Source organism: Pinus tabuliformis, chromosome 2_1, assembly GCF_031772625.1.
Source record: "Pinus tabuliformis cultivar Carrire ecotype Pingquan chromosome 2_1, CPIR1, whole genome shotgun sequence".
NCBI classification, from domain to species: Eukaryota; Viridiplantae; Streptophyta; class Pinopsida; order Pinales; family Pinaceae; genus Pinus; species Pinus tabuliformis.
Genome location: NC_142299.1, coordinates 67,811,415 through 67,821,750, shown reverse-complemented (window position 1 = coordinate 67,821,750; position 10,336 = coordinate 67,811,415). Strand labels below are relative to the sequence as shown.

Genomic DNA, 10,336 nt, shown 5'->3' with positions numbered 1-10,336 from the left:
TGTGATATTTTCACATCGTCATTGGACTTCCGGGGTTTGGGTTTGTCTTTTTGCCTCATTCCATTTGATCTTTGTTGTCTTCGCATGACCTTCGATCCCTTGGTACCAAAGTGTTGCCGCATTTCGGAGTCGTGTCACCGATATGTTCAAGAGCTTAATCCTTCTGTAGTTTGCACCCTTACCTCCCCTCTGTTTCTCTGTTTCATCCATCTTCATCTTGTTTCTTGTTTCGTGTCGTGAATGTGGGAAACAATATGGTCCTCTTGCGACAGATCGCTTCCTATCGACATCAACTCATTATCTAGGAAGTTGATCTAAAGATTCCTTTCCATAAATTTACTAAGCAAGTAAAAAAATCAAATCTGCAATTTCACATGGATCCCTCTTGAAAATAGATAAATCAATGGATCCCTCTTGAAATGGATAAATCAATGAACAAAATAAATCTATAGTGATATATTAGCTTTCCCGTCTATATAATGTAAATAACTTTTTGTAATATGAACATCCTTAACCCTTTATCAACGAATCGTAGCACCATAAAATGTATGCACATTATAATAGAAACGCAAAAGAACGGGATTCAGTGATAAAAGCAAGCTTTAATGGATTTAGGAGTAATAAAACCCTAGATTCCAACGCCTCAGTCGAAAGGTTTTGTATAAACGAAAATAAGTCCGACAACAAAAATTAAGCGGCAGACTCAAGCTGCAAGCCTACTTTCTTCCTTTCTAGGACACTAGTTGCAGGACAACCTTGATTTTGTTCAAAATGGCACCGGCGCTGAGGTCTGCGTTGCAGAGGATGGAAATGGGATCGAGGCATTTTTCTCGAAGGGGCTTTAGTCAAGGCTCCGGAAAGATTCTCAGCGAGGAGGAAAAAGCGGCCGAAAATATCTATATCAAGGTCAGGGTTTTCAACCCTAAACTCATCCATGCCCCAAAACTGCGGGGCATTTACAGTTAGAACTATTGTTGGTGAGTTTGAAATCTCGATTTCGGCGAGTCGAAACAATGAAAAGTTTATGCCCGAATATTTAGCTATTTCTGCGTTTGACTGTCCATGATTGGATTTGAAGTTTAGTTACCCAATTTTTCAGTCCAGAACTTCTGATTGGCAAATAGTTTTTCGTAGATATAGTGGGTCTACTTTTGCCTTAAATGTCGTGATCGGTGGTTTTTCAATTTGTCAAATTCACCAGACCTTCCACTTGTCGGCGCCATCTGCCGGCCATCCGTCTAGTCTCGAATGTCTGTTATTTCTATCGACTGCATTAACACAACAACATTGTTTTTGGGGATTCTGGGCCTTTACAGGTAATTTCGCCTTTGATTGATCAGAGGGGCTCTACAACCACAGTTTAACAAGGGATACAATTTTGGACTTTACACCTCTTCTAAGCAAGAACAATACCTTTACCATTTCACCATGGGGTAATTACTAAGCCTTTAAGGATGACATAGGGTGTGCTATGCACGTGGTGGTGGTATGCATGTCATAAGTTTGACTTTTAAATATGTGGATGCAGTAGGTGTACAGCTCATGGGTGGTGTTATGCGTGCCACAAGTTCTACCTCTGCCCGTCGGTTTTCCCTTGGCTACTGTAAGGTGTCAGGTAAATCTTATGGAACGGAATCTTGGTCTATGGTGTGAAACTACCAATGGCCCAATATTAGTTCCAGTTTGACTTACCACAACCATTTTGACTTACTAGCTAGCATTTTGTGAAGACGTCTATAAGTGTAGTATTTTGTGAAGACCGCTATAAGTGCATTAAGTTCTTTCAGTAGAACTCGAGTACATTCAAGACAATTTGATCATCCTGGTCAGGAGGTACACTGTAATGATCTCTTACTTGAAGCACTTTGTTTTTGTTGCTGTTTAGATTTTTTGCTTTTCTTTTTCATCTGTTGATGTTGCTGCTCAGTTAAAATGGTAGATAATATAAGACAATTTATTGATGTTCAAGGAGTGACCACAAAATCTGAAGTACAACCAACGTGAATATGCAGTAAGGATGTGAAAGCAACTCCTATCACTACTCCACTAGAAGCAGAGAGCTAACTAACTAGAAATAGAAACACAAAAAGTAATGCAAATACAAAACCATGTCGAGCATTCAATGCAGATGTCAAGGTGTAAAATGAGGAGAGGGGGGCTGGCATGGCCAGATGCCCCCCCATTTAGAGTAAAGGGACCTTTATGATGACTACTCCATGGATTTGTTTGCTGAATTCCATATTTTATGTATATTCTGTTTATGTGCATTGCGGCTGTTTACACTTCCAAAATCTTCATGCATGTGAAATGTCAAGTAGTTGTTGAGCCAACCAATCAAGTCTGATTGTATTTTCAATCTGTTACCCCTCATGTTGCGTGAGGTTTGCACTTGTAATTTTCATCACAACAAATGTTTCTTTTGTCACAAGGATTGAGCTTGCAGGATCACATTGCTAGATGTTTTGATGGGCATGGGGTGTGTTTATCTTGTGGTGGATTTGGTGCTATAATGGTTGCTAGTAAGCATGGGACGAGATGGTCTAGTGTGACAATGGTGGTCTAATTGATGAGTTTGCATGTGCCAATGGTTAAAATTCTTGATGATTTAGCGTGCCTTCATCCCTTGGAAGTTGGGATGTTTGGGGTGTTTTGTCTTTAGAAATTATTTAACACTTAATGCATTTCATGGAGTGGGAACCCATCAAATTAGGTTCTCCTTGAATTTAAAGCGTTTATAATTTGCTCCTTTGTATGATAGTTAAATTAAGTGTGTTTCACTATCATTTGATTATGATTAATCTTCATTCAAATGGAGCAACCTATCACTTTGGATGCCGAATATCCTATGCTTTGTACTTTTGGATAGCATTGCTTATCAATGGTGCCTAGCATACTTGCTCCTTGTTCACCTTAACTAGATATTTCTATGGTTTCTTGATTTGATGAGTTTGAAGCTCGTGAATTAGAATGATCGAGGAGATACAAGGTAATTGCTCTCATAAACCACTTTTTTTGTGTGTTTAACACCCCTTGGTGGAGCAGTAACTTTATTGCATACATTCTTTTTGGTGATTTGACCACTTGAGGGCTTATTGAGATAGCACGAGTTCACACTTGGATAGGTGTTAATGTGTCATATACTATGGTTTTCCTTGGAGTTCTCTCCTCCTTGGCACATATATTGAGGCAAGGCATTCATTATACTAATATTCTATGGCTTGAAGAGGATGAAACATATTCCTAGGACACATTTTCTTATATGCTTCTGGTTTTGGAGAATACAACACATGGTTTTGCATCTCAGTACATGATATTGGTTTCTGCATTGAGGATAGTAATAATGAACCTAAACATCTTGGCACTCTTCTCTAGGGTGCACCCTTCTCAAAGGTTATTATATTATTTGTTGAAGGAATATCTAACAACCTTGGCACATTCTCCAAGGGTGCACTCCTTAAGTTAGTGATTTGCTTGGTTAAGGTAATTTTCATGCACAAGGATCATTGGTGCACCTGATGCGAAAACTATCTACTGTTTATTGGTGGTCTTGAGGCCTTCTAAGGCACACCTTACTCTTAGAGCATTTTATTGTTTTACTTAGTCAAAGATATTGTTGAAACACACATTCCTAGGGTGCTCTTGTTCATGAGCTTATTTTATATTATTGCATGGTCAAAGGGGTTACTTTGGAGAATGCTCTCATCATGATATTTGTACATTCATTTATTATCTTGAAGAGCACTCCACATGAAGGCTAAATATAGACACGAGATTGTTTTACTTTGGTCAAAGTGTGGTAATCTCAAAGCTAGCATTTTGCACATTAGAAGGATAGGTGACACATTGCATGAGCCTATTTCTTTGGAGGTTGTTACATATAACTAACCCCTCATTATTTTATTATTGTTTGACTTGTCTCATGGAGTTAGTTATTTGAGGACTATATTATATTGTTTTCCTTGGAGATGAAGAGGATTATTTTATTGTTTCTTCTAGTAGAGGAAAGTGTTAGAAAATAAAAAAGTCAGAGAGATTTTATTATATTGAAAATTGCTTGTGATATTCAACTTTGTTTATGTTCTTCTTTTAACTTCTTTTCATCAAGCAATTATCAAATCAAAACATAAAGACCAGGGATACCAGATATAGGCACTCAGCGAGGGTTAAAACCCATCTATAGGGAAAACCCTGTCAACTCTTCCACTAGTAGAATCAAATCAAGATGAGACAATTCAAGACCTCTTAGACCTAGACAAAGACCTCTTCTAGCCACCAAGTCAACCCTTCCTTCTTGTAGATAATCCTTGCCAAAGTCTCCAAGTACCAGCTTCACAGTTGCAACTTCAATCTAGAATTTCGGCCCCCCAGTTACAGATTTTCGGCCCCCAACTTTAGAACTTTGAACTTGTAGTAGATTCAAAATTTTGGACCCAACAGCGGCCCAATAACTTCGCACGTGTGAGAGATAGAATGCCTGAAAACTTGATTTAGACCTTCCTAACTAATCTTCTCCTTCTCTAGTAATTTTGCTATCTTTTTCTGCTTTTCTTTCTTGTAGATTGAACTTCTTGAGTGAGTGCTCCAAATAGGTCAAATTGTCTCTTATTTATAACCTTCCAGCTGGGTTGAATAACCCTAATTCAGGCTGACTTGGTGTGGAGGTGACAAATGGTCCTTTTGACTCAAAACTAATTCTTTTTACACGATACAAAAGCCCAAGAAGGGTCTAATAAAACTGACAATGGCTCTATTGACTCAATATAAAACCAAGAAGCCTTCAATGGAGGCTTTGACCTAGAAATTGTTGACCCAAGCATGAAATCCATGCTTTAATAAGTAATTTTTCTTTTTATAATAAAAAATCATTTTTTGTTCTTTTGGCAATTACATTACATCTTGACTCAAGTACAATTATGAAGATCGACACTAGTTACATTTTTCAACACTCCTTCTTAACTAGGGAGGTATTGATAATTACATATATAGGTAAATGGAAGATCTCAAAATGATATGATCTATGAAGAGTTCTAGCACACATAGTGCTACAAATTAGATTCTTGACCTGGGTACTCTAATTGGGTGGGACCAAGGTGAACTCAAGCTTTAGCCACTAGGTACCATTAGGCTTTTAAGCTCTATCACCAACCCAGGGATCTAGTTGCGTATCCAAGGTGAGAGCTCCATGACCAACGCCACCCACATCAACACATAGGCCGACTAGATGTCCTCCCAAGTATCTTGTTGCCACAGGATGCTTCATCTCTCCTTATCAACTAAATAAGATATATATCCACCACTCCAAGCATGCTTCAAACATCCAATATTTTACGAAGAGATCCTGCAAATCACAACCCCAATCAGTAATTGTAAAGTTTTGTAGATGTTCTATGCTAAGAGCAATTTCACTTTTCTCACAGCAATCATACAAGTAGATAAGCAAAATGCAGATAGAACATATAAGCATATCTTACAGAAGACAAATCAGAAACAAGAAAAATGTATGTGTTCGTTTCGGCGGTCAACAGGATGCTTCAACCAGCAAAGTCTCCTTTGGTCAGCCAGCCCAGCATGTGTCACAACAACCCTCCAACCAGTAGATGAGTCAACCCAAGTCAGTTCTACAAAAGTCAACACTGTCCTGAAAAGTCAACGCAGGGGCAGCAAGCTAAAAGTGAACGCAGTAGCAAAACGGTCAACCCTTTGACCTCGATTTTTGTGCCAGGTAGTACGGCCTTCAAAAATCGAACCTCCCACAAGTTTTCAGCTTGTTTGGACCAAGCGTTGACCAAAGTCAACGCTGGTCAAACTTCTGCGAAACCCTAGCAACAGAAAAATCCTCTTCGTCCTTCCCACGTGTGGCTGAAATTCGTCCTCCAGGTAGCTCGTACTTTTTAGGATGAGAGAGGAAGATGTGAGTTGTGTTGTGATCAAATTCTCTCCAACTTTTCCTGTATATATATCCATCAATGAGGGTGTGTGACACATCTGTTGGGCATGTGAGCCTACATTACAAAACTGGCTGACCTTGCACATATAATTTATTAAGAATAATAAATTCAAAATATAAGTTCTGCTCATCGGATTAAGACTATTTTTATATGGATTTTACACCTCTCAGAAAGAGGAATCCAACAAAAATATTAGCCTCTTAATCTGAGCATCAGAACATGGAGTTTGGACCTAGTTGTCCAAATTTAACACTCCCTCTCAACTAGGGAGAACTCCATCTATTAGTGCAATTAACATCGTGAGTCATCCCGCCGAAACTTGCTTTGCTGGCTTCTTTATTTCAGAACAGAAGTGGGTTAGTCACAAAGACATCATTCCCTGACTGACATAATCAGTCCAGAGGTCCCAGACCTCACAAATCTTGATCCCAGATCAAGTGGTTGGACCATGCCATCCTAGATAGAGAGTACGACAATCTCTGATGCGTCCATCAGTCTTTGCTAATAGTCTCTAGTTTTTCCACACCTCATTGTCCAAATGAGAGGTACTTCCCATGAGCCCTGAACTCAATGGGTAGGATGCATACGGGGCACAGATTAAATGAGTGGCGAACCAGCTCAATAATCACAAGGGTGGGGCAGAAGCATTATGAGTGCTTATAGCTCCGAGAAGCTATCCCCAAATCCCCCCAGAGCTCCCAGAGCTCATCGTCCAACAGGACCCACATCATAGGGTCTTTCCACGACACCAAGACTCTCACGGAAGGTTAGGAACTTGACCTTCCCCAGGGGCTTAGTGAGAATATCCGCGACCTGCTCATCAGTTCCTATATGATCGAGCCTTACGGCGCCTTGCTGTACCATATCCCGGATAAAGTGGTACCTGATATCAATATGCTTGGATCGGTCGTGGAACACAGGATTCTCAGTCATACGAATCCCACTCTGATTATCACAGAGTATTACAGTGGTATCTAGCACATGTTGGAACAGCTCACTAAAGAGCTTCCTCAACCAAACTGCTTCACAACAGGCCATACTAGCAGCAATGTATTCGGCCTCCGCGGTGCTCAAAGCCACTGACTTCTGCTTCCTGCTCATCCATGAGATCGAAGCAGAACCAAGATTGAAACAGCATCCAGATGTGCTCTTACGATCCACCACACTGCCAGCCCAATCGACATCAGTATATCCCCGGAGTATCACACTCCCGGCAGTGTATCTCAGCCCATGGTTTATCGTGCCCCGAAGATATCTCAAAAGATTCTTGGCACCAACCCAGTGAAAATGATGAGGCTCAACCATCTGTTGACTCAAAGTATTCACTGCAAAACATATGTCCGGACGGGTGTTCACTAAGAACATCAAAGCTCCTATGAGTTGACGATACTCAGTAGGATTGGCCAAGATAGGCCCTGCAGCGCTGCCACTCAACTTCTTAAAGTTGAGTTCCATTGGTGTCGACACGGACTTACAGTCCACCATCCCAAATCTTTCCAGAAGCTTCACAATATACTTTCCTTGAGAAAGGAAAATCTCTCCAGGTCTCTGCCAGACCTCCAGGCCTAGGAAATAGTGCATCAGTCCTAGGTCTTTCATCTCGAACTCAGCAGCAAGCTCCCTCTTACATTGATGAATGAGAGGGTCATCACCTGTCAGGAAGAGGTCGTCCACATACAGCACTAGAATGAGAGGCTTTCCTTCCTCAACCTTAAAGTAAAGGTTTGGATCAGCATTGCTTCGAGTGAAGCCCAGCTTCATCAAGTAACTATCCATCCTCTCATACCAAGCTCTGGGTGCTTGCTTTAACCCATAGAGGGCTTTCTTCAACCTGCAGACATAAAGTCTCGATCTTGAACTTCAAATCCCAGAGGTTGTTCTACATACACCTCTTCCTTTATTGCACCATGCAGAAAAGCGGTCTTGACATCCATCCGATGAAGACTCCATCCTTGCATAGCAGCAAGGGCTATGATGGATCGGATGGTGGTATATCGAGCCACAGGTGCAAATATATCGTCATAGTCAATTCCTTCCTTTTGAGAGAAGCCACGGGCAACAAATCTTGCCTTAAACTTTTCAGCACTACCATCAGATCCATGTTTAATCTTGTAGAGCCATTTAGCGGTGACAACAAATTTGTCCTTCGGTCTCGGGACCACATCCCAGACATCATTCTTCATAATAGCCTCATATTCTTCATGCATAGCATCCTTCCAGACTTGATGCTTGATGGCTTCCTCAAAAGATCCAGGTTCAGATTGTATAATAGTACTCATGGCAGCTAGATACCCTTGGTATCTACACGGCTTCTTGCTTTCTCGGAATGTTCCCCTTGGGGCAGCATGACCCTCAGCATCTTCGAGGGTGTCCCTGAGCCATGATGGCCTCTTTCCTAGAGAAGGGGAAGGATCAATAGGGTCCATTGGCCCTTCAACATCAGGCATAGTCTCATCCTGGGGTTCTTCCAGATTTCCAGGTCTTTCTTCATGGTTTTCTTCAGATCTAGGAAGATCTACTACTTTCTTCAGGGAAGCATCTTCGTCAAAAGTGACATCATGGCTTATCTCTACTTCCCTTTGACCAGGTACATAGACTCTATATGCCTTAGAAGTCTCACTGTAGCCCACAAACATTCCTTTCTTCCCAGTAGCATCCAGCTTACTTCTCTTTTCTTTCGGCACATGAAAATAGACAGGACATCCAAAAATTCTAAAATGTGAGACATCAGGTTTCTTACCAGAGAAAACCTCTTCGGGAGTTTTGGAGTCCAAAGCGGAATGAGGGCATCGGTTTTGAATGTACACAGCAGTATTTGCAGCTTCTCCCCACAGAAACTTTGGAAGACCCTGGTCACATAGCATGGCACGGGCAGCTTCCACAATAGTCCTATTCTTGCGTTCAGCAACACCATTCTGCTCAGGAGTATATGCAGTGGTAGTCTCCCTCTTAATGCCAGCTTCTCCGCAAAAGTCTTTGAACTCATTTGACTCATATTCAGTGCCATTGTCAGTCCTCAAAATCTTGATCTTCTTTCCGGTCATATTTTCCACCAAGGCTTTGAAGGTACGGAACCACATGAAAGCCTCATCCTTCTTCTTCAAGAAGTATATCCAGGTTTTGCGAGAGAAGTCATCAGTAAATGTCATATAGTAAGAACATCCCCCCAGGGATGTTACAGGCAACATACCGGAAAGATCAGAATGGACCAGTTGCAATATCTCAGATGTCTTTGTGACACTTGAGGGGAAAGGTCCCCTTGTATGTTTTCCTTCAGCACAGCCCTTACATACACCTTTATGATTATTTCCAAAATCAGGCATCCCTGTCACCACCTTCCTTGCTTCGGGGAGAGCCTTGTAATGAAGGTGTCCAAATCTTCGGTGCCATAGTTCGGTTTGACGGATAGTATCACAAGTCATAGCTCCCAACGGACTCCCTCCAACCTGGTAGAGTGTACCAACTCTAAAACCAATTGAGATAGCTTCCTTGAAGCTCTTCTTCCACATGAGTACCTTTCCATCAGAGAAAGTTACATTGAAACCTTTGTCTTCCATGGCAGATACATACACAAGGTTTTTCTTCAATTTGGGTACATAGAGTACATCTTGTAGATGGAGGACTTGTCCTTGAGACAAGTGGAGGGTCACAGTCCCGGTCCCTTTCACAGGATAAGTGGCATTATCCCCAAGGATAATTTCTAGATTAGTATCCCTTTCAACAATGTCAGAAAGTGCTTCCTTGAATCCGGTGATGTGTCTTGAGGCACCATTATTGATTAGCCAGACATCCATAGTGTCGGGCGGAGATGCAGCTGAGAGAGCAGATATTAGAATATACTCATTTCTTTTATTAACAACATTAGACTCCTCATACCTGGTATTTCTGGTCCTTTTAGAAGGTGGATTGTTTCCTTCAAAGTGAGCCTTCCTCTTTCCTTTGGATTTGTCATTTCTTCGATTCCCATTCCTTCGGTTGTTGTTGTTGTCGTCACTATCGGGAGAATTCTTCTGGAAGGGGCATTCTCTAGCATAGTGTCCAGTCCTATGGCAGGTGAAACATTTACCCTTCTTCTTTTGAGTCTTAGTCCTTCCTTTGTCCTTGGAACCACCAGAGTTCTTCTTTCGGGAATGAGCAACATAGGCAGCATTTCTTTCATTATCAAATTCCTTCATCCTTGTTTCTTCTTGCATACATCTAGACAGAAGCTCATCAAAGTTAGGGATGGTATTATTGTTGAGAATGGTAGTTGTGAATACTTGCCATTCATATGGAAGTCCTCCAAGTGCGGTGAGAACCATCTCACGATCAGCTATTGTCTCCCCAATAGCTAGCAGATTGTTCCTGGTTTCGGTCAACTTCATAAAGAAAGTTTGAATAGACTCGTC

The 10,336-nt window shown here is 41.3% G+C and overlaps 1 protein-coding gene across 1 annotated transcript in view; it reads left to right on the top strand.

Moving 5' to 3' along the window:
• Nucleotides 1-567: 567 nt before the first annotated feature.
• Nucleotides 568-10,336, top strand: part of LOC149198822 (uncharacterized protein At2g27730, mitochondrial-like) — an 83,983-nt gene continuing 74,214 nt past the window's right edge. Inside the window, exon 1 of the mRNA XM_089402171.1 lies at nucleotides 568-906. Within this exon, the coding sequence (XP_089258297.1) occupies nucleotides 772-906 (135 nt within the window). The 5' untranslated portion in view covers nucleotides 568-771. The remainder of the gene's footprint in view (nucleotides 907-10,336) is intronic.